The following is a 23,250-nucleotide window of genomic DNA, read 5'->3' on the forward strand; positions in this document are numbered from 1 at the left end:
TTTTTTCCTTTAACTGTGCTCTTATTTTAAGAATTTGCTGTGGGTGTAAAAGGAAAAGGACACACCTAGCGCCGCTGGAATAAAGCGCTGTGCCTGTGATGTGACTCTGGCAAGCACGAAAGTGAATCACACAAGTATCTGCACAGCCCTTCTGAAGCAGTAATTTGCCTGAGCCAGGCCTCTGTAACAGATGTTGCCATTTATACATGCAATTTCGTGTTGCTTTTTCAAATGTATGATGGGAAAAATAATAAAAGCAGCCTTGCAATATAATAATCCTCATCAGTGCATCACTGCTCTGCACACACGTCTGTAACACTGAGGAGGGACACATAGGAAAATGCCCAGCAGATGCCTGCTGGCATGGAGAGGCAGGCAGCCGGCAGCATTGCTGCCTATGGGCTGCTGCCCATCTGCTAAGAATGCAAGTCCCCGCGACCCCAGCATCGCTGCAAACCTCAGTTTGGGGAAAAGGAGGAAGATTTGACCAAAAAGTAGGTGCTAACCAACCATGCAGGTAGAGCTGTGGTGTCACAGTGCTTGCAGTCTGCCATGAACTCCACGGGAGCCACGTGCAAGGGGAAATCGATGCTGGCATCGACTTGCTCCATCGGCTTGTGGCAGATAACGACGGCATCGCCCCAGCCCGATTTGATTTCATGAATCAATACTGAGTGCTTAAGAAGGAGCCTGGCGGGAAAAGGCTTAGTGCATGGATTTCCATGGGCAAAGAAGCAAATTTTCTGCCATAATTTCAGTGCTGCTGTTTCAAACCAGTCCTTTTCTTTTGTCCTCCTTTCTTGGAGATATTGTGGCGTACACATGGGACACAGGGCTAGAGGTTTCCCTGGACTGGGCATGGGAGAGGTAGCATCTCCTGCAGAGCAGCTGTGTCTCTCCAGGGACCAACACCCAACAGAAGAAAAAGAATAAAAATAGAAGCTCATTACAAAAAGCCACCACCTTTGAGGCAAGACCTGGGCACCAAAAACCCACAAGTCCCTTCTATAAACTGTGGAACTGGTTATTTTCTGGGTGGCTTCTCCCTCTCTTCCAGCTTCTGGCAACCCAGTGCCAAAGCCTGTTTGGCCAGCAGCTCAAGGGACAGGGACTGATTGGACAGTCCCACTTAGCCACAGCTAGTCTTGGGGCACCCCATATCAATCTGGATGAAGCTCCTGGTGTCCATCTGCCACAAGAGTTTGGGAAACAATTTTCAGTCACCGCACTGTGGGCTCATGCAGCCCTCATTATGTGGTGCTCCAGGGCCAGATGTCAGGCCAGAGTTGTTTGTGCAGTCGAAAAGCCCTGTTATATCCATGACTTTTACACAGTTGCCAAGAAAAATATTTTTCCTTTTTCACTTTACCTTCCATCAAAAAAGCCTTTTCCTTAGCAATTAAGAATCTAACAGATAAAGTGATGAGAGAACCAGTTTGGCTGTAGTACATCTGCTATTGCTATTACAGTATAAGCCACAGGGGAAACAGGTAGGACTTGCTTGAGTTTCCATATGCCACCTGGTTCAAAGCAATCCCACGCACGGGCACCAAGCTGCAGCAAGAGATGCTGTGGATGCCAAAAGTTTGTGAGGGATCAAAGGGAGAGCGGGCAACTCATGGGACAGAAAGGCACCTGGGGCCACCTAATACCTAGAAATCATGCTTGGCATAGAAAGTCCCCAAGCTGGAAATAACTTACTTGTGAGAGAGTATCCAAGAGATGTTCACATTGCACTCCTCTTCCCAGCTCTGCAACAAACCCTCCCATTCACCTGACTCACCTCCCCTCTGCTCTCAGGTTGTACTCAGCATCACGTTCCAAGATCCAGAGCATGCCATAAACCACCAAATTACTGTTTGTTCATCTATTTTATTAAGAGAAAGAATAGAACTGCTACATTTGAGGAGTCATCCTTTATGCATCTAGGCACTAGTTGGACCTGTTTTTTTCCCCTCAAGCTCTAGCAGGTCAAGAGCACCAAGGAAGTTTTGCCAAGGAAGTTTTTTCAGCCTAAGCCTAACATTAAATAAAGCTCACACACAGAGGACTCTCTACAGAAACCCAGCAGGGACATTATGTGGCACGAGGGACTTACAAAATCCACTTTGGGAACCCACAGAGGTGCTTACAAAGATATTTACCCTGACCAAAGCGATTGGGATTTTTCACAAGTGAGCAATTTGCTTACTAGGGAAGAGACAAATTTAATTTTTAATTTTCTCTCCATCAAAACAATATTTTCTTGTTGCTATGACAGCTGAAATGAAAACCTCTCGCCTTGGCAGCAGCCAGCCAACGGTACTGCCCCACGTCCCCCAGTGGCAGCGGTTTGGGGAGGGAATGCAGCCACGTGCATCATTTTTGGCTCTTGGTGGCGTTGATTTGATGGGGATTGTAAAAAAGAGCATACTGAAGCCAAGGACTAGAAAGGCTCTTTAGAGAGCCTATGGGGAAATGTATCTACAAAACACAGGAGCCTCATAAAACCTATGGGACAGGGGACTCATTGAAGCCCCGGAGGTCTGTCCGGGGATCCTCTGGGTTTCACACCAGGTTGTTGACCAGCTGCCCTGCACCATAACCCAAGCTGCACCTCTAACCCAAGCTGCACCTCTAACCCAAGCTGCACCTCTAACCCAAGCTGCACCTCTAACCCAAGCTGCACAATGCTGGGAGGGGAAAAAAAAAAAAGAAGGAAAAAAAAAAAGACATCTGCTGACCATCAGAAGATATGGCAAGAGTCCAACAATAATAACAGAGAGGGCTTAAACACATAACCATTTCTTTTCCTTACACTCCTCCATGACTACCAGCCTTGCAGTTCTGAAGAAGTGCCCTGATGAATAAATATCTTCTTTCCCTTAGCAACAGTTAGCAACGGAGTCAAGTTTTTCCCTTGCTCAGAAGGAACACATCTGAAGCTAACACAGCCGATTTAAACGGCAATAAATATAGGACGTGGGTGTAATCAAAAATCACTGAAACGCAAATCACACTTTTTAGCCTGGGTTATTTTAAAGCACGAGAAGAGCTGCCAATGATCTGTAGAAAGAGCATGGAGAGGGCTAGAGGGGAAAGGCAAAAACGCAGCAAGATTTTGGGGGGAGGATAGAAAGACACTCTCCATTCCTCCTGAAGCAAAGCCCAGGCCAGGAATGGCGATGACATCTCAACGTTTGCCTTCAGCCGTGAGTACAATTTGAGTTTCTGCGGCAGATTTCTCTGTCTACAAATTGCAAAGGTCGCAGATAGTCAAAAATCTGCTAAATGCATAACCCCAGCACACAGCAAACGTATTCTTTTCACAGCTCTATTCCTTTAACAGTTCATTTAAGACGTCTGCCTTGCATTTTTCCATTTGGTGTTGGGAAAATGTTTTCTTTCACCTGGCATAGAGCCCGATTCAACAGAAAAAGAAAGCCCTCCTCATTTCCATGGGGCCCTGCGGTAGAAGATACGGCACTAATTTTCCCCTTAACTGGGCACCTTATAGCTCTGTCACCAGGTACTTCATCTTCTTCCCTTTTGCCCAGGCTCTTTTCCTCCTCTTGCCATTTAGAGGGCGAGTTAATTCTTTGCTGGTTCCCTGATTCTACCAGCAAGGGCAATCCTCTACCACCACCTCTGCTCTTCCAGGCATCACCACCACCTATGTGTCCATGCCAGCCCTCTCCCATCCCACATCTTCAAGCCTTGGTCCCAAAGAAAGCAAACCTCTACTGTTTCTGTTCCAGCAAACACTATGAGATGTAGGACTCCCTGGGTTTTTTGGTGACACCTTGCTGTTCTTTCTCCACCAAGAGAAATATTACCAGTTTCCATGCAAATCACAATGCCTTAAACAACAGGAATCACAGCTAAACCACAGAACAAAGCCTGGTTCCTACCCAAAACCAAACAAAGCCAAATATCACTAATTGCTAAACAAAGACACTGCGTGGTCCTGTTGGTAATGCACTGCTGGAGGGTAGTGGGAGGGCTCAGCAATTCCGTGGGGAAAACCCAGGATGCCTGGCTCCAGGGATTTGGGAGGGACAGCAGGGAGATGGTGAGAGAGCCAGGCAGCTGCAAGGCACCCTGATTTTATTTCCCTAGAGATCCAGAGAGATAACAGCATTCGGTTCCTGAGTTTTTCAGGAGAAAACTCTGTTTCTATCATTATATATATACATACACACACAGATTTACTTTTTTTTTTTTTTTTAAATTGAAGCTGGAGATAGCAGAAGGCAGCTCCCCAGCTGAGGAAGCCCACCTCCCACTCACCACCACATCTCCTTCTTCCCCCTGTTCCATTTGGCCAGAGCAAATTTTTCAGGGGCTCCTCTCTAAAGACCTATCCAATTCAGAACTCCCCTACTCTGTGCTGAACCAAGGGCTGATTCCCATCCCACCCCCAGTCAGGACAACACACTGTGCTGTAACATGCACTGCAAGGCTGTGTGGATCTGTAGCTAAAATGACTTGGTAGAATGATGCAACTGAGAATTGGGTTGCTTCATGTTTATCTATAAAATGTAGACATTTATATCTCTAAGCCTGAAGTAAAATAATTTAGCTGCTCCAGCTACAAAAGATCTGCCTCCAAATCCTCATCACTTTTCAATCCTAGTCTCCAACATATTATATTCTTTCTGCATTTAATATGCCTTTAAGGTGAGGATTAGGAAGGCATTTGATTATGTCTTTTATGTTTACAGCAATTCACTTCCAAATCTTTACAAACTTTAATTAAATGCTACATTTTTACCGCCTTGTCCTGAATTCAGAGAGCAGCAGAGGAAAAATCTGTCCTCAAACAGAATTTACACATCTAAAGCACCTTTTTCTGTGCAAGCACCTCAGGGCTACTGCATGAAATCATTCTAAGATGCCTTAAGATGTATCAGTGCAGACATCAAAGCAGCTCTAATATGGAGCCTCACGCAGACCCGCAGACAGCTGAGACCACGACGTTCACAAGCGAGGAATAAAGCAGCTCCTGCCAAACCTGGCCATTGTTTGCCTCAAAAAGCGGCCATGGGGAAAGCAAGAGTGGCAGCCAAACTCAAGCCCTAAAAAACAACCTTCACCTTGGAAAAAGCTCCCAGGAAGGGGCTTGGATAGGCAAATGTATGGCAGTCAGCACACTGCTTCATCCAGCCCCACAGCCTGGTTTTTTGAGCATCGCTGTCCAGGAAAGAAGACACTGTGAGGCTTCCATGAACCCAAAGAGGAGCTGAACATCCCCAGCAAGGGGAAGAGCTCAGCATAGCCAACTCCCCAGAGCTGGGAATGACCAAGTTGCCCTCAAAGGTAACCCCTCTTCACTTTAACTAGGAAATGTAACACCAATTCATTAAAATCTGGACCCTTCTCCTGGAGCTGATTGCAGTCAGGGTCAGCCCACCCCAGCTCAATGAAAGGCCATGAACCAGCATGCATTGTCTCTGCGGTCACTTCACAAAGGGGGTACAGCCCAAAATTTGTTTCTGTTCAGTGTTTAGGAGCTGAGAGATTGGATTTGAAGCCAATTTTAATTGCAGGTTGGAAATCAGGGATTTGCCACATTTTAAAGTGTGTGTGCAGCAGTAACTGCTCTCAGAAACTGCCAGACCAGAGAGGCATGGATCTCGTAAGATTAGCTGAGCTCTGCAGCTCTGCCCTTTGGGGCCAAGATAGAAGAATGATATCAACATTTTATCAGCTTAGAAATCACAGCCTAACTGCAGCACCACCACATCTCTGTAGTCCATCAGAATAAGCTAAAACTGCACGAGGCAAATACTAAAAAGATTTAGCTAAAAGTCTCACAGGTTGGGTAGCACCAAGGTCAAAGCTGCAGCTACTTCTGTGCACAGATGTATAAAATGTTTAATCAGTAGTTTTATTCTCTCCTGCTAGTCCCTTCAGTGACATGAAAGGGCTCAGTGTACAGGGATGCTGTGTCTCATCTGCTGCTTCCCCACCCTACAGCCTTCAGGGTAGTGCAGGGGCAAGAGATTTCTGCAGCTATGAATGGTGCCTGAAATCTACCTAAGCTCTCTCCTCCACAGCCCTCTTCAACAGCTTGAGAGGGATTTAAATCATTGATTGAGCCTTCTGCTTGCCCTCTGTGCTGGGCTGAAATTTCACTCGTTGGGTTACCATGGTTAGAAACGCCACATGCTCACACACTGCCCCACCACTGCAAATTCTTCATTGCTCACATCTAAATGGTTTAACTCTTACTGGATCACACAAAGGCTCTTCCCAACAAGAACCACAGCCAAGTCAAATTTTGATCTTTTAGGTGCAGTTGTTGCTATTGAAGAGTATTAAGAAGATGTAAAGCTGTATTTCACCTTGCCTAAAACACTCTGCAAAGGGCAGACAGTTTTTATTTTAAGGCTCTCATCACAGATGTCACACTGAAGATCAGTTTCCAGGTCCCTGGGAAACTCATGGCATGTCTCCCAGTAACTTCCCCAGGGCCAGGATTTCCCCCTGAACTTGGAAGAGCTGGGGCCAAAAAGCAAGTTCAGATAGTTACCATGTGTACTGCAAGTGAGCGGCTGGAGCAGAAAGCCAGGGCTTAAGAGCACCAGCAGCCCTGCAAAACTTTACAAGACACAGCCCTCACGTTAGAGGATCCATTCTTGCTTCATAAAATATATTGGGCCTTTCCACAAACTCCTTTTTATTGGTCCATTTGGCTACTCACTCCTTTTATGAACTATTCAAGTTCCTAGATCATCTGGAAAATCCCAGGAAGATGGCTGAGCTGAACCACAATAACGTGCTAGCCACTGGTAGCAACCTTCTCTGCTACCACACTTGGGCACTGTGCATGAAAGCACAGGAGAGAAAAGCCAGCAGACAGGGCAGCTGGATTTCATCACCTGAAAGGAAGCACGCAGCATCTTTTTAACCCATTTCTTCTTACTGCCTACAAGGTTTTGGAATCACAAAATCTTTATATCAACACCCCAAGCCCAGGGCCTTTCACTTCAGCCCAAAATCCACTTGGCAGCAAACAAGCAGTTAAGGCTGGGAAATTTTTTTAGCAGCCTCCTGCATCTCTTCCATGGGGGTCCTTAACGGCGAGAGTTAAAGAGCAATCTTGCACGGAGGTCCACATGCTAACATAACAACATATTTTAACTGTGTGTTTAAGTGTTTCATTTCTATTGACATTGGCTAAGGCAAGCCCTAAGGCTCACTGGTCTCCAGCACAAGGCTGGGCTGCCCATGAGTGCAGCCTTTTGAGCTACGCATTGCTAAATCTCTTCTAACGATGACAAGCTCCTGCAAAACATTCCATAACCATCATTTCTGAAGAAGTTGGGTGCCTAAAGCACTGTGTGCAAAGTCCAGTGCTTTGTGGTGTGGTCAGAGCTGCAAAAAGGCCTGTGAAGACTTACAAAAGAAGAAAAGCCAAGCAGCATGAGCAGAAATGTGTCTGGCTCCGCTTGTCTGCTCCTGCCCAAAAATCTGGAGCCACTGGGGCAGAACCAGGGTCATGTAGTTCAGGCTGTGGTGTTGCATCTTGCTTTTGGGCCCAGTACCAAAGCTACAAGAGTTCACTCCCAGGACCATTTTCCCAGTATTTCCCAGTGCATCAGCTTTGGGCAAGAACATCTAACTGGTGGCAGCAGCCCCAGGCTGTTCTCACAGCTCCAAAACGTGTAGTACAGGAATGGCCATAACAGAACAAATCACCCCTTCCCAGAGTCCTGCTCCAGCAAGACCTCCAGAAAAGCAATTATCCAGGCACACTGGTGTAACAGCAACTTTATCCTAGTGAAAAGGTGCCTTACAGCATGCAGGTCAGCTTGTACCCTTGAAATTATTCACGTTTCACATCTTAGCTGTACCAAGCTCTTGTGAAATAACTGGGTAAGGGTGAATGCTGCCTGCAACACTCCCATGGAGAGGCTGGTTTAAGCCCTGTAACAAGGAGCACTGCTGCCCTCCCAAATAGCAGGGGCTACTTTAAAACCCATTAGTATTGTAATCTTGGATTATTCCCTACCACCCAAATCCATTTCATCTTAATTAGCACCCATTATTATAAAGCCCCTCCAACATTTCCATATTTCTCTGATCATTACAGTCCACAGATACTCAGTGGCACAATCCACCCAGCTGTGTGTTTTGCATAAACTGGTTATCTTGAACCACATGCCCTCTCACTCTTGTTAACCAGCCCCATATTTTATACAACAGTGCTGACACTTCCAGACCCTCACAGGAGTATTTCCTTCAGAGATTTAGATTAAGCCCAACCCAAGCAGCTTGCTGGGGGGAGACAGAGGAAATCTGAATTTCTCTTGAATTAATGACTAAAAGCTGAAAATTCAGCAAGACATCTTACAGTTTCACCAGGAAACACACTGCCCCCAGTGTGGCACAAAATCCAGCTGCCCTGAATATTTTAAGTGTCACAGCAAGTCCAAAAGCTGAGCATGGATTTAGAATCATAAAGTGGTTTAAGTTGGAAGGGATCTTTACAGATCATCTAGTCTATACCTCCCACCCCACAATGAGCACTGGAGTTCTTTGTTTGCTCTTAAAAGAAACTCAAGGTGCACTAGCAGTTCAATGAGAAACATGTCTCGGTAGTGTCTCTGCAATTAGCTACAGGGAAAAGAAAAAAGTCCATTCCTGATGGAAAAACCTTATTACACAAGGTGAGGCCCTCATCTCCATGACTGACTCTGGACAATGTAGCACACACACCTCTGTATCTGCAGGCTGGTGTCCCACACTAGCAAGCAGGTGCCTCACCTCTCAACTGACAATGCTCCAGCCAGTGTCCAGCATTGCTGCCTTGCCCTGGTGGCTGGGACTGCTCCCTGCTTCATCCACCAGACTCATTACTTCAAGTTTCCTTAAAGAGATGATAACTTCTAAGATGAGGACAGGAATCACCTCCAGGGCTTCCACTAAGAGCCCTGCAACTCCACCAGCTTTGATGCTGCTCAGAGAGGGTTCTCAGTATTGCAAGCTTCATCATGAAGCTCCCCAGCCTGTTGACGTGCTGCTGTCTTTCTAGAAGACTGATGGACAATATTGAGCCACGTGGAATTAGGAGTCCTTTCAAGATCTTTCCTTGACTTTGGGTAGCTCCCCAATGTCATGTCTTCAGACCCTGTGCCTTTGCAAGGAAGATAAAGACTGCAACCCTTTGCTAACCAGAGCCTCTCTGTTTTCCCCTCTCAGCATGCTTCAACCCCCTCCAAAGCTCAGCGTAACACCAGGCTGAGCATTAATCAACACAACATGCACTTCATCCAACTTCAGCCACCACTAGGAATATTTAAGTTTTATATTATGTGCTTGGATTATTTTTATATATATGCCACCCTGTGTCTTTTTATATACACACTCACACACACATATATAAGCAAACACACACACACACACACAGAGTATTTCATTTCTGCAAAATATCATTTAAGCACAGGGATTTTCTTCCCTTCCAGCAGCCCCAGCAGCAGCAGCTGCCCAGCACAGGGATGCAGAGTGCCCTCTGCTGTACACACAGACAAATGCTTCTTTGTTCCAAAATACATAGCTTTTTAAAACACAACTTTACTTCAGACAAAATAATGATTAAAATCGCACTTGGTCATTTTTGAGCACACTATTAATGCCACCGGGTTCCTCCTGTCAGCCTGAAAGATTCATGTCTCCTCTAGGTTACATCAGCAGAAAGCAAATAGGCTGGCCTGGACCTGCACAAGGAACAGTGTGAAAATGTTTTATTTATATGTTTGAAAATAGCAAAGGGAAATCAGAACCAACAATGTAGCTTTATTATTCAGGCATTTATCTGATAGCTTCACACTTGAGCAAATCGCACATCTATTACAGGTACAAGCCGAAACTATCACACACAGCAACACGAAATCATTTTTCTTTTGTAAAGCAGCATTGTTCCTGCTCCTGGAAGGAAAGATAATATTGAAGCATATTCAAATATATGTATGTGAAACCGCTACACCTTGTCATAAATTATGCGCTTCATATTACAAACACGAGCTACGCTGCACGAACCCGACTTGAGAATATTAACTCTCATTGTCTTCTCACGTCCCAGCTCTTCTCAAATCTGACATTTAAAGAGGCCACATTTCCAGCATGTGGCCTTTATGGCACCAAACACAGTGGAAGCTATGAGGAGCGGCTGAGGGAGCCAGGGTTGTTTAACCTGGAGAAGAGGAGGCTCAGAGGAGACCTTAGTGCTGTCTACAACTACCTGAAGGAAGGTTGTAGCCAGGTGGGGGTTGGTCTCTTCTCCCAGACAACCTGTGACAGAATGAGAGGACAGTCCCAAGATGCAATAGGGGAGGTTTAGGCTGGATATTAGGAAGAAATTCTTCACAGAAAGAGAGATTGGCCATTGGAATGGGCTGCCCAGGGAGGTGGTAGAGTCACCATCACTGGAAGTGTTTAAAGCAAGACTGGATGAGGCACTCAGTGCCATGGTTTAGTTGATCAGGTGGTGTTGGGTGATAGGTCAGACTTGATGATCTTGAAGGTCTTTTCCAACCTGGTTAATTCTGTCTGTATTCTGTAATATGGCACAAGCACGGCTCTGTGATGAGCGCTGCCATTTGTTTGGCCGGTGAGAAGAAACAGGCCATCGCCCTTGTCCCTGTCCCATTGCCACTTCTCCCAGTGTTATGTAATGTTAAGCAAAAGCCCAACTTCTGCAGAGTTGTGGGGTTAGCATCAAAAGGAATTAAGTCATCTGCAAAGAGCCAGGGTGGGTTACAACACAAGCAGCCCAACAGCATCTCTGTAAAGGGGTCCACCTCCACCAAAGGCAGATGGCTCAGTCTTCCTCTGGGGAGCAAAGCCTGCCATGACAAGTGCCCAAGGGCTTGTTGAGGATGGAGCAGTACTGCATGGTGTGCAAACATCAAAATCCCAGTTATTGGCATCCTGACATATTTTTTTCCCCTCTGCTTCACGCTCCCACAGAAGGAGACATCTTTTTTTAACCTGTCTCTGTGCAACACCTCGGCTCTGCAAGCAGGGCCCATCTGTTCTGCAAAGCTATGTGGGCACACCTCCACACTGCCCAGGGAGGGCAGGAGGGGAGCAAGTGGGGTCAGAGCACCCGTGGGTGCAGTCTCCAGTGATGTCCAGGCCCTGGGGGTACTCTCATACAGCCACCCCATCCTTGTCAGCAGATGAGCTGGCTGCCACCTGGCACAGCCACACTGGCACAACTGGTTCCCCATCCCTTTCAGTGACTCATGGCAGAACCTCTCCATTTGCAGCATTTGTATTCACTTCATGGCCTGGATTTCCTCAAGAAGGTAGTACCCAAGGAAACAACGCCACTCTAACACCCTCCTATAAATGTGCCCACATGAAGCTGCCCCAAAATATTCCAGTTAATCTGCACAACAAAATCCTTTACCAGCATTCCCCCCCCCCCCAAAAAAAAAAATGATGGCATTTTTATAACTGTTCATCTTGCTATTCTCGGTTATTCTTGTCCTAGATTCCTCATCTTGGTTGAAGGCCAAGCATCACTAGTTGAGCCAGAGGGAATATAAAAGCATCTTTCTAAGACGCTATAGAAAAGAAGAAGAATTGGACCCTGGGAGCCAATTCACTTTCATGCCTTGGGTATTTAAGGATCAAACACGCATTTGTGAGCTGACACCAGTTTAAAAAGGTGGCTTTGAGACTTTGCAGCATCTAAAGGAGCCTCTAAAGCATCTTTTTTACCAACTAGAGTGCAAGAGAAAAACCAAGAGCAGCAATGCATTCCAGAGTACAGCTGTTGAGCCTCTGAGGACAACCAGTAGTGGGGACAGCCAGGGTCATCGGTGACTCCAGGTAGCACCACAGGTACTGAGCACTTGCAGCACTGCTCTGCATGCAAAGCAAACAGCCAAAGACGAGGAAACAGGAACCACCCAAGACACGCTGGGGAGGTTTCCTATGGTTACTGCTGCCATGGAAATATTTTTTTTGTTGGCTTGATCTAAATAATATCTGGCTCCTTGGCTGCAGAACACTTCCTGCAAGGCTGGGTTGGATCCTTAGACCTGCATCAAGCACCTCTAAGCTGGCCCCAAGAGCATCTAAAACCCAAGCTGCTCAGGGCTTTCCTCTGGGCTCTCGGGGGGCCCATGGCTTGGTTTCAAGGAGAAGAGGAGGAGGGAAAAAAAGTGGAGAGGGGAAAGAAGGGGAGGAAAAAAGACATCTTTTTACTAATTGCTCGCAGCTGTGGCTGAGCAGCTCCCATTTCGGCTGCCAGGAGCTGGATCTGGTGGGGAGCTTGATCCTTCTCTCCCCAATGGGCTCTAGTGCAAAAGAAACCTCTGGCAGGGAGAGTGACTTGCTTCCATCCATCCACAGGCTCTGTGGAGGGATTTCAATAATTATATTTATATACTCCCCTTATCAGCAAAAGCAGCCATTATGTCTTTTATCACTGCAGCAGCGGCATCTGAACGAGGGCAATTGATAGGGGATGAAATATTTGCTGCGACGGCCGAGTACAAAGTGCCTCCCTCTGCCGTAAGAATAACAATGGCAATGCTTAGCTCTCCAAGTGCTAAGCTCTAGCATTAAGGCCCTGCAGAGAGCAAAAAGCCACTTGTAGGGGAAGAAACGTCCCCTCCAGCAGCAGAGAGGAGCACCCTGAATTTCATACCCACCTCTCAGCCACAGCATCGATGATCCTGAGCAAGGCTCTGGCCATTGGCCACCTCAGGGCTGGAATGGTGAACGCCTGGAGCCCATGAGGACACCGACAGCCCACAAGACAAAAAAACCCAGAAAATCTCTTTACAGTCACGCTCATGAGGCTTACTCTTGAAACTAGGCTTCCTTGCATCAGACAATTCTGCTAATGTTACAAATTCCTCCGACATTAGATAGTGACCGCAGAGATACTGCCTGCGCGGGAAAGAGCTTCCAGCCCGGCCACGGCTGGGAGATTATTCATTGGAGGAAAAAAAAAAGCAAATATCCAAATGAGCATCATGAATTGCAAAGCCATCTGCCAAAGGTCTCAGCTGATGCTATCAGCCGTCCTTAAGCTCGGTGATAGACTTACAAGCCAGACAATGAAAACGCAATTGATTATTTGAAGAGTGACTCACTGGTGTAACAAGGATGGATTACTGGGTGAGGGGGAAGAATGTCTTTGAAAAAAAATAAAAGACTGCAGATTGACTTTTTTAAAGGCAAACAGAATGGGAACAAAACCTGCGAAAAACTCTTGAAAGCACTGAACAGCCCCCTACAGCAGAAAGGACTGAAGGCGGCAGCGAATAACTACTCCCTGGCCCCTGCGGCTGACAATCTTGGGTACCAGCATTCATCCACCCAATCCGGCTTTCTTTCCAAACTGGTGGCTGGGAGCTCATTTCCATGCCACACCACACGCCTGTTGCAAACCCTTTATTAAAGGAGTTTACTCAGGTGGGCGATCTCAGCTGCGGGCAGCACCGCTGGGGCTCTCCGAGGTTCAGTGGGACACATCCGACAGGGAAAACTGATTCTATGCACCTCTGTAGGGCGAGAAAGGAAGACTGAGGGAGCTGAGGCAGGGCACAAAAACTCAATAAGCAGAAGGGGATGCTGAAGGCAAGGACGGCAGCCCAGCTTTGCATACCAAATTTCCCATCCCCTCCTTCTCACCACCTCAGCAGAGGCTTCAACGACCAATTTCACCTGTTAACCTGGTCTTAGAGGGTCTGCACAGGGAGTTCAGGACCTGATGCATCCAGCAGCACCAAGCTGTTAAATCGGTTCACCATATACCTCTAAATCACACTTTATGTGCCACCCAAATCCATAACCACAGCCTCCAGCACCAACAACTGTCTGCTTGAAGAAGACCTCCCCTGTAAGCCAATCTATCCCCCTTTCAGGTTTTGCACGTCTGTCTTGTCCCCATAAGCCTCTGAGGGGAAGTTGAGCTTTGCTGGTGTCCATGATCAGTGCACTGGGAAAGCCACTCTGCTGTTGGATGGCAAACCTCACCAGGCAGATATCATTTCACTCTTTGCATACCAAAAAGCAGCTGTAGTCACTTTCCTAAGAACCTCAATGCAACGAAACCCAACCAACTTTTAAAAGGATTTGTTTAGTCTGAGAGTAAAATATCAGGTAAAGTATGAATTCAGTGCTCATCCGCTCTAACCCCTCCACCATCAGTGTCATTCACAATCACTCCAGAAACAGGACAAACCCCCCCAACCCAAACCCCCAACAGCTTATTAGTGGCTTTCCAGCCCATTCACAGAACAAGAATTGCACAAGGCTGCTTCAAAACAGACAGAAAACATACCCACGCTGCCCCTTCTCTAGGAGAAACTCTGCTTTTTTTGGCTTTTGCTGGCAGCTCAGCTGCAATGGAGCAGGGCAGAGCCTGGCTGCAGAACAACTCCAGTTACACCAGCTGCAGACTAGGGCTCTGTGTTCAGCTGAAATTTAATCAAGAAGTGTCTCAAACTCCTTTGAGTTCTTGCAATACAATCCTGAGTGGCTTGTAAAGGACTTCAAACAGGCTCCCTGGGCTTGCCCGGAAACAAGCACATACCTCACCTGCTCTTTTGTACATTGCATACAAAAAATTAAAGAATTTGTCTTAGGCTTTTCGCCAGGCACAACATTGCCTCCAACATTGTAATGCTCTGCTAAAGTGGATATCGTGTCTCCCAGCCAACACAAACAGGATACCTTATCAGTCTCGGCTGTTCTAAGTGCTGTTTCAGCAGCAGGGCATGAAGATGTGGAAGAAACAGGCCAAGAAAACTGGTCGGGAGTTCCTTGAATGCAACCGTGTGCTTGACATTTATGTAAAGATGGATCATCCCAGGACACGATGAAGCTGATCTCTGCTCTCAAACCCACCCAAACTCCCAACCTGATGGCTCAGCTGCCCCTCGGCAGAGGCACTGTGGGAGGCAGCAGCACCCTCCTCCTTCCCTGCTGCCACAGGGGTTGAAAATTCAAAGAAAAAGTAGACCTCGATTTTTCAAACACTCACACAAGCACTTAAGTAAATAGGACAAGTGAAGTCATTTATGCTAAGCAAAGTGCACACTCCAGCATCATCCTGAGCTGAAGCTCATCACACACAGTAGCCACCCACCCCAACTACCCTGGGCGCAGAAGCTGAAGAACAGCTTGTCAAGGAGTAACATGGCAGGGGAAGGTTTCTCCTTTCTGAGCTGCTTAGGACAGGAAAAAACAAACCAACCAACCACACCACATTAAAAACAAGTTATCAATATTGAACCCTTTTGTGAAAGGCTTTAAAAATCAACAGGCAAATCCCACCTTTGATATTTTGTTTGTGTGTGTGTGTGTGCATCCCCTCCACCGGGACAGCAACATCCTCAGAAGCACAGGTCCCCTGGGGACAGCAGCCTGTTTGCCCCCTCAGGGATTTGTCTCCAGAGCAATGGGATGGACTGTGCTGGACAGACCACACCAGCAGAGTTTTCCCTGTTTCAGCAGGTTCTCTGCTGCAAAATGAAAAGCCTGCTAAAACCCACTGGCACGATTGGCCAGAGCAGCGATGCAAGCACAAGCTCATTCAAGATAAGGTATTATTATTCTCACATCTCCAAAGCCTTTCAAAAGAAACATGCAAGGATGTGTGGAATATTTGAATCCTAAAGGAGAGAGGCACAAAGCATGTTATTCATGAAAGGGGAAAGCTGGGAGTGTCTGAGAAAGATACATAACCTACCAAAAATGCTGAAAACATATGGAAGCAATAATCTGTACTTCTTTTTTTTTTTTCCATTTTGGAAAGTAGAAACAAATGCTTCAGAATTTGGTGCTATTCATTCACGTGCTGTGCTACCAATATTATTGTTTCTGCTCTCTGGATGAGGCACTCAGCATCAAAACAGAGACCCTAACATGTTCCGGGGTGCCTGTGTGACCCTGCTCAGACGTCCCTCCCACAGTCAGGGCCAGCACCAGGCAAATGCTGTCTGAGGCTGCAAACACAGAGTGTCTCCCTGCTTGCCATGCACAGGCAGATGATGTCCAGAGCACTGGGCACTGGATAAACACCAAAAGAAAACAAACATCCACTGCCACTAGCAACTCCTTGCCTACAGTCAACAAGGCAGAGGTGGGAGTTGTAAAGCGTCCTATCCACCATCACTCAGCAACCTCAAACATCTCTGGGCTTCTGGTCAACTACCTTATATACCAGGTCACCATCTCACAATACACATCTCTTTTTCCTTATCCAGAGGTTTTTATGTGCTCAATTATAACCTTTTGGGCTGTTCCTGTATCACTTCAGATCCCCATGTGGTCTCCTGAGAAGATGGGAAATTTGTCCTTGCAGATGCTCTCAGATTTGATGAGGCCAGATGTGATCAGACTTCTGGGGGTCTGGCTACAGTTCATTATAGTGAGATGTGGAGTTAATGAAATCAACACTGAAAACCAATGTATCACCAAAACTTCACCTGTTAATATGGAATATGACTGAGTATTAAGTCAACAACTAGACAAATTGTTGCCCTGGGTGGCAGGGCCCAGGCATTACAGGCTGTACAAACATACACTACTGATACTGAGACCCTGATGTGTGACAACATGTGAAGAGAAGCAGAGCTCTTTCTCACCAAAATGTGATTTTAAGGGGCAAAGATTACACAGCATATTCAAGAAAAAACGAGGCTCCAAGCAAAAGATGTAAAACACAATCTCACACTGAAATGGAGACCTCACTAAGTATCACAGTATCACAGTATCACAGTATCACTTAGGTTGGAAAGGACCTCGAGGATCATCGAGTCCAACCTGACACCGCAGACCCCATGACTAGACCATGGCACCAAGTGCCACGTCCAATCTCCCCTTGAACGCCTCAGGGTCGATGATTCAACCACCTCCCTGGGCAACCCATTCCAATGACGAATGACTCGCTCGGTGAAGAACTTCCTCCTCACCTCGAGTCTGAACCTCCCCTGGCGCAGCTTGAGACTGTGTCCCCTTGTTCTGGTGCTGGTTGCCTGGGAGAAGAGGCCAACTCCCTCCTGGCTACAACCACCCTTCAGGTAGTTGTAGAGGGCAATAAGGTCACCCCTGAGCCTCCTCTTCTCCAAGCTAAACAATCCCAGCTCCCTCAGCCTCTCCTCATAGGGCTTGTGTTCAAGGCCTCTCACCAGCCTTGTTGCCCTTCTCTGGACACGCTCAAGTGTCTCAATGTCCTTCTTAAACTGAGGAGCCCAGAACTGGACACAGTACTCAAGGTGCGGCCTAACCAGAGCAGAGTACAGGGGCACTATGACCTCCCTGCTCCTGCTGGCCACACTATTCCTAATGCAGGCCAGAATGCTATTGGCCCTCCTGGCCACCTGAGCACACTGCTGGCTCATATTCAGGTGGCTGTCGATCAGCACACCCAGGTCCCTCTCTGTCTGGGAGCTCTCCAGCCACTCCGACCCCAGCCTATAGCTCTGCATGGGATTGCCATAGCCAAAGTGCAGCACTCGGCACTTGGACTTGTTGAAAGCCATCCCATTGGACTCTGCCCATCTTTCCAGTCGGTCGAGGTCCCTCTGCAGAGCCTTTCTACCCTCTAATTGACTAACATCTGCCCCTAACTTTGTGTCATCTGCAAAATCTAAGGCAGTCTTTGTCTTTATGTCATGTTTATTACTGTTATTTAAATGCTTCTGCAAACCAGAAGAATAACTATGGCAACACAGACTTCTCCAAAGGTTTTCAGACACTATTTTTAAAGTTATCTTATCTGCCACAGCATCTGAATGCCTTCCCTCTGAAATCAGCCTCTGCAGGCTTTGCAAACCAGGTGGCACATCCCCCAACTCCTCAAACCAGAGCTCCACTACCAGCCTGAGACTTCGCTGTCCCGCACCTACGGTTTTAGGTGGTGGTTTTGGAGGAGAAAGCAAAGGGCAGGGAACAGCAAGGTCTGTTGAACTGCCAGAGTATCGTTTCTTGCAAGGCTTTTGGAAGGAACAAGCAAGCCGTGCCTCTGTGTGCTAAACACATGTCAATCTCCCAAGGCGAAGGATCCGCTATTTTAAATACAGTACTAAGGCTGTAATTTTATTTTGCCCAGAGTAAATCCAAAATTAGTTCTTCACAGTAGGCTTAACAGCAGCAAAAGCCACTCGCTCCCTTCCTGGAGCTGCCAACCATTTGTCACCTTTAAGGTTTGCATATTCCCACTAATTGCACAAGGACTAGGTTATAAATTCCCTTTCCCTGCTCCTGGACCACCTCCCTCGAAGGCTTTTCTACTGCAAGACATTATGCAAAAGACACTCCTAATGGCTATTCATTCACCGAACTCCAGTGACAGCTTTATTTAATGCCAAAGCTTGTTAACAGGCTGAATGGCACACAGTTTAATGTAATGCAGATCTGATTAGAAAACAGCACCCCTGCTCCTAAGGAGTCAGGAGATTTTTATTGAATTTGATTTCACTTTTTTTTTTTCCCTACACAAAGCCACCTTTCAAGTATCGACCTGTATTAATGAGAACTTGGTTAGGTACAACCCATTTCCACCCTTCAGCCCACAGCCCATGCAGATGAACTTTTCAATCCTTATGTACTGTACTGACAACCTACCAGGAGTCATTTTGCCATTCAGGCCACAAGAAACTGGGGGTTATACCAGTTACAGTTTGATAGCTGTGTCCTCGCAGACTTCACGCCCAAGGATGATGGAATTCAATCTTCAGTCTTTTCAGACAAGCCACTTAACTTTCTTCTCTTTGGGGCTAATGATTTAGAACTGAAAATTGAATTTCTGCCTTACAACAAGGGGCAGAGGTCTGTGGCACACAGGAGGTCTGACAGCTTACAAGGGGTACGACACAGGGAGCGGGCTCCAGCTTAATCGTGTCTGTAACACAGGGTGTTTTCAATTCCTTGCTTTCACCAAGACAGTATTAACTATGCCAACAGTTTTACAGGATAATTCCCTCACTACCTTGAATTCGAGATTACAATTTCAGAGAAAAATTAAGAAGATTCAAAACCAAACTCTAAACCCAGGGACATTTGTTAATTAGTTCGCAATCCCCTTTCATCTTCTCTTTGCACATCATCTACAGCCCTGAGACTGGTTTTGTTCTGAAAAGAAAACAGTTCTGCAGAATTCAATTTATTTTCTGAGTGGTTTCCCTGGCTCAGGAAGTATGCATGTGCTTCCAGGAATGATAAATTCAGACATCTCCCCATCTGAGGAAAGTGGCTTTTAAGGGAGCGTATGGGCACAGAAATCTTTGGCAGCTAACGAAGCAGTTCGCCTGCTTGATGGAGTAGCTGCACAGATCACACCTAAAATCACAGGTAAGTAGAAAATACAGTCCTACATAATTAGGTATACAGCAATGCCTACCTCAGCAATAATCTCAGCGCCTGCAAGCTTATAAACTCATTTCCTTTTCCCTAAAGCCTATCACCAGTTCTGATCTTTGAAGCAAAAAGTCCCATTTACACTTATCAGCAAAACTTTACTATTAAAAGGATTATAAGGAGGCTTACAAATCTCTAGTGGTTAATTGATCTGAGTTTGTATCCTTAATCTGTGGATCCCCTTGAAAACCCTTGTTTTACTCCAATCTCACCCTGCAGGTTGAGGTTTCAGGGAGCATCCCCAGCAGGAGGTGGCTGTGTCACCTCCTGTTCAGAGGGCATAGGCATGGTTTTGACCTTACAAAATTACTATTAATGATTTGCCTGCTTACAGGTCCCTGGCATTAAGAGGCCACTGGCTAGTGAAAAATGTGCTGCTTCTCAGTTCCTCTCTATTGTGTGCTGGCAAATAGGTTGCCTTTATTTGGTTTAATTGCCTAATTACTCTTTTATCAAGGCAATTAAATGTGAATGTGCCCAGGTGGGCTTCCCAGTGGGCTTGTCCAGCTTCCAGTGTAAAATAACCTGGTGGAAGGTCTAACTGAGCATTGCCTACCCACTCCAGGGGATGCAAAGCCTCTGGGGGCTACCCCCACCCCGACCCAAAATATTTCCACCCTTCTGCCCTAGGGCAGGTAACTTTTTCATTCCAAAGAAAAGGCTGCTGAAACATTCCACAAGCTTTTAACCAAAATCCTGGCAAGGGTCACTCAGAAAAGGACAACTACAAGACAGTGATGGGTGGTCTTGGAGTCTCCTGCTCCACCTCCTTCTGTATGTGGGATATTGCAGGAGCATGGTGTGCTGGTGCAGAGGGCACAACCTGAACAGAGCCACCACACCATTCTCATCTGATACTCCTTAAGTAGCTGAGTGCCTCTTTGGCTGGGCTGCTTGGCCTTCAATGGGATGATATAAAAATTCAATTCATTCTTTAAAAGCCACTATATCATTCCACCTTCCAAGATAACGAAATACAAAACACAGCACCTCCTAAGTCCTTGGAGCAGAGGACAAAGTTTTGGTGAGTGAGGTTTTTTTCCCTTATCCTACATTTGAAAGTTCTCCTTAACACCTTTAAGCATTATAAAGCAACTCTGCTACGATGTGAGGAAAGCTGGTACTGCTCAGGAAAGCATTTATTTATAAGCCCTAAAAAGAAGAGAGCTCAGGGATGACCTTACAAATCTATTCAAATTGGAAGAGTATCAGGAGACCACAGCTCCTGCAGCCTAGGAAGAAGGGACATCATCATCTTCTAAAGGTCTGAGGTGGAATACTGTGCACTTGGATGTGCCACCAGTACGTGTGAAGGCCCAGGCTGGAGGACCACATTGAGCCCTATTTGCTGCTTTACATCCACTGGGACAGACTTTAGCCCAGGGACTCTGTCCCACCGCACCCTGGAGCAAATGCCACTGTGAATGATGATTAGGAAGGATGAAGATTAAGATACAACTCAACGGAAATACATCAGTTCCCCTTCTCGCTCTGAACTCGTGCTTTAATCTGCTGAGACACAGTTCTGAGAACTAGGGCAGAGCATGGCAGATGCTGAAGAAAAGGACATACCCTACAAAATAAGGTTTAAAGGTCACTAAGAGCTCCCTGGCCTACAAAGTCTCTGCACCAGGTCCCAGAGCCCACAGCCCAGATTTAAAATCACCAAGTCCCAGGTAACCCATGAGCAGGAACTCATTTCCAGGCACCACAAGGCAGAGAGGGGAGAATGGGCAGATCCAGAACAACGCCAGAGCTAGTGGTGGCTCCTAGGCACCAGCACTGTAGGTTTTGTAAAGGGACACAACAGAAATAGCCAAAAATACCTGCTCATGCCTACCCATCCCCCATTCACCTCAACAGCTAAATCTCTGTTTGGCATCACCAAGAGGGAATAAATCTCACCATGGAGTCACAGAGGGAGGCGGGAGTTTCACACAGCAGTTTAGTGTAAACCACTCAAAAGCCCCTTAGCATCAGCTCTCCCTTCCCTTCCCACCCCACCCCAGGCTGTTCCTGCCAGGCAAGGGAGTTTTCAGCCCCTGGCACAACCTAGGGCAACAGGACGAGCCCCTGACCGCGGCCGGGAGCAGAACAGCTGCCAGGTGGTAATTAGCAAACCAGTTACCCCAGTCCCACGTCTGGATCCTGGCTGCTCCCCGCACCAGCGGCAGGCAAGGGCACACCTGCGTGCTGCTCGGCGACGCAGACAAACCCACCCGTGCCTCCAGAACCACCAGCCCGAGTGGACAACGCCTCGAAGATTAATACAAGTGCTCCTCCACCAAAAAGCCACGTTCGCACTGTGGATGCACACAGAGTTGGGAGCGAGCCACAAACCTCTGCGAAGGGAGAGCCACTGGGGTCCTGCTGCCCTCGGGGGATGTGACGATGGGATGGGGGATAAGATGGGGGGATAAGATGCGGGGATGGGGCGATGGGACGGAGGTGTCGCCGGGCCTTACCTCCACTTGTGCAGGGCGAAGCCAGGACACTGGTCCCCACAGGTGTTGCAGGGCTGGCCCCGCTCAGGCTCCCCCGATGCCGTCAGCTGCAACAAACCGCAGAGATCAGCCGCGGCCACCTCAGCTACGGGACAGGGGAAACAGCGGCATGCCGGGGGCACAGGGACGGGGAGCGCGCCCGGGGGAAAGGGGTTACTTGTGACGAAAGGAGCACCCGCACAGCTGGGAGATGGGCCAGGGGATGGGAGGACACACACCCGAAGAAAGGGGGTTGGGGAGGGCAATATGGGCACCGCAGCGGGGGCGCAGCAGGAGCGGGCAGCGGGACGGAGCCACAGGTTGGGGCGGAGGTTCGCACCCTGCGGGATGGGATGGGACAGGGTGTCGAAGGGAGAACCCCCCCCGCCCCGGCACTCACCGACCGGCTGGAGAGCCGCTTGCGGGAGCCGCGGCTGAACATGGCAGCGCCAAGCCGCCCTCCGCGGAGCCCAGGGCAGCCCAGACGGAGTACGCGGCAGAAGCCGCCCTGGCCCGCCCTCCCCCACGGCGGCCGCCCCTCCGCCGCGCTCCCGCCCCTTCACCCCGCCCCTCGGCACGGCAGGCACCGCCCCGGGAGAGCGCGGCTACCCCTCCTCAGCCACGGCTGAGAGGCTCTTACCGCCCCGCCGAAGCGCAGCGCCTGCTGTCATCACTCCGCTTCAGAGTTAACGACCCTCTCCGGGCCCGTCGCGGCGCTGGCTGTTGTCCCGCTGCACCTAAGCAGCTCTGCCCGGCCGTGCAGCGCGCTCGTAACGCTCCAGAGCACAAGTGTTAATAAAAAACCCGAGCTCCAGAAGAGATGGGAGTCTGCCCGGATGAAGAAGCACGCTCTGAAGTTACAATTCTGAGCAGGAGCGGGTGGAGGGGTGTTTACTGGCATCGCCAAAAGCAAACAGCCTGGGTTCCTGTTGGACTTACGTTCTCCTCATGGAGAACAGATTTAATCCACAAACACGAGTAGGGTGCAGGAGAAACATAATCATGTAAAAGATATTTGCAGCCTGAGATGCTGGGCCAGGACACAAAGCACTTGTTACACCCTCAGAGTTCGTGGTCGTCTTAGAACTACATGTGGGCCAGTAGGGCTAGGAGCTTTGGGGCAGCCCAGCCATTGTCATGTGCTACAAAGGGATCCCCACTGCAAACGGCTGCCCATACTGCTGGGGGTTGCAATCAAACAGTACATCTGGAGCAAAACAGAGGAAAATGAAATGTGGGGAGAAGGGGGAGCAATGAACATGCCTCACAGAGCACAGGGGTCCTCAGGAACTTGTCCCCAGTGGAGATGGAGCAGCTTCACAATTAGCATTTCACAGCCTCACCCGTGATTATTCACACATCCTGTCATCTCCTTCCCCTCCTTCCCTGCCTCTCT

General features: G+C 47.9%; 1 protein-coding gene across 1 annotated transcript in view; it reads right to left on the reverse strand.

Annotated features, from left to right (window-relative positions):
* The window catches only part of PRICKLE2 (prickle planar cell polarity protein 2), a 112,386-nt gene extending 90,064 nt beyond the window's left edge, over positions 1–22,322 (reverse strand). The window contains exons 1-2 of the mRNA XM_068154274.1: positions 22,255–22,322; positions 21,837–21,922 (exon numbers count right to left, since the gene is read on the reverse strand). Coding sequence (XP_068010375.1) covers positions 21,837–21,922; positions 22,255–22,296 — 128 coding nt within the window. The 5' untranslated portion in view covers positions 22,297–22,322. The remainder of the gene's footprint in view (positions 1–21,836; positions 21,923–22,254) is intronic.
* Between the last annotated feature and the right edge of the window lie 928 nt (positions 22,323–23,250).

The sequence above is a fragment of the Melanerpes formicivorus genome, unplaced genomic scaffold (genome assembly GCF_026170545.1).
Source record: "Melanerpes formicivorus ecotype bairdi unplaced genomic scaffold, bMelFor1.0.p_v2 SCAF_28, whole genome shotgun sequence".
Lineage (NCBI taxonomy): Eukaryota > Metazoa > Chordata > Aves > Piciformes > Picidae > Melanerpes > Melanerpes formicivorus.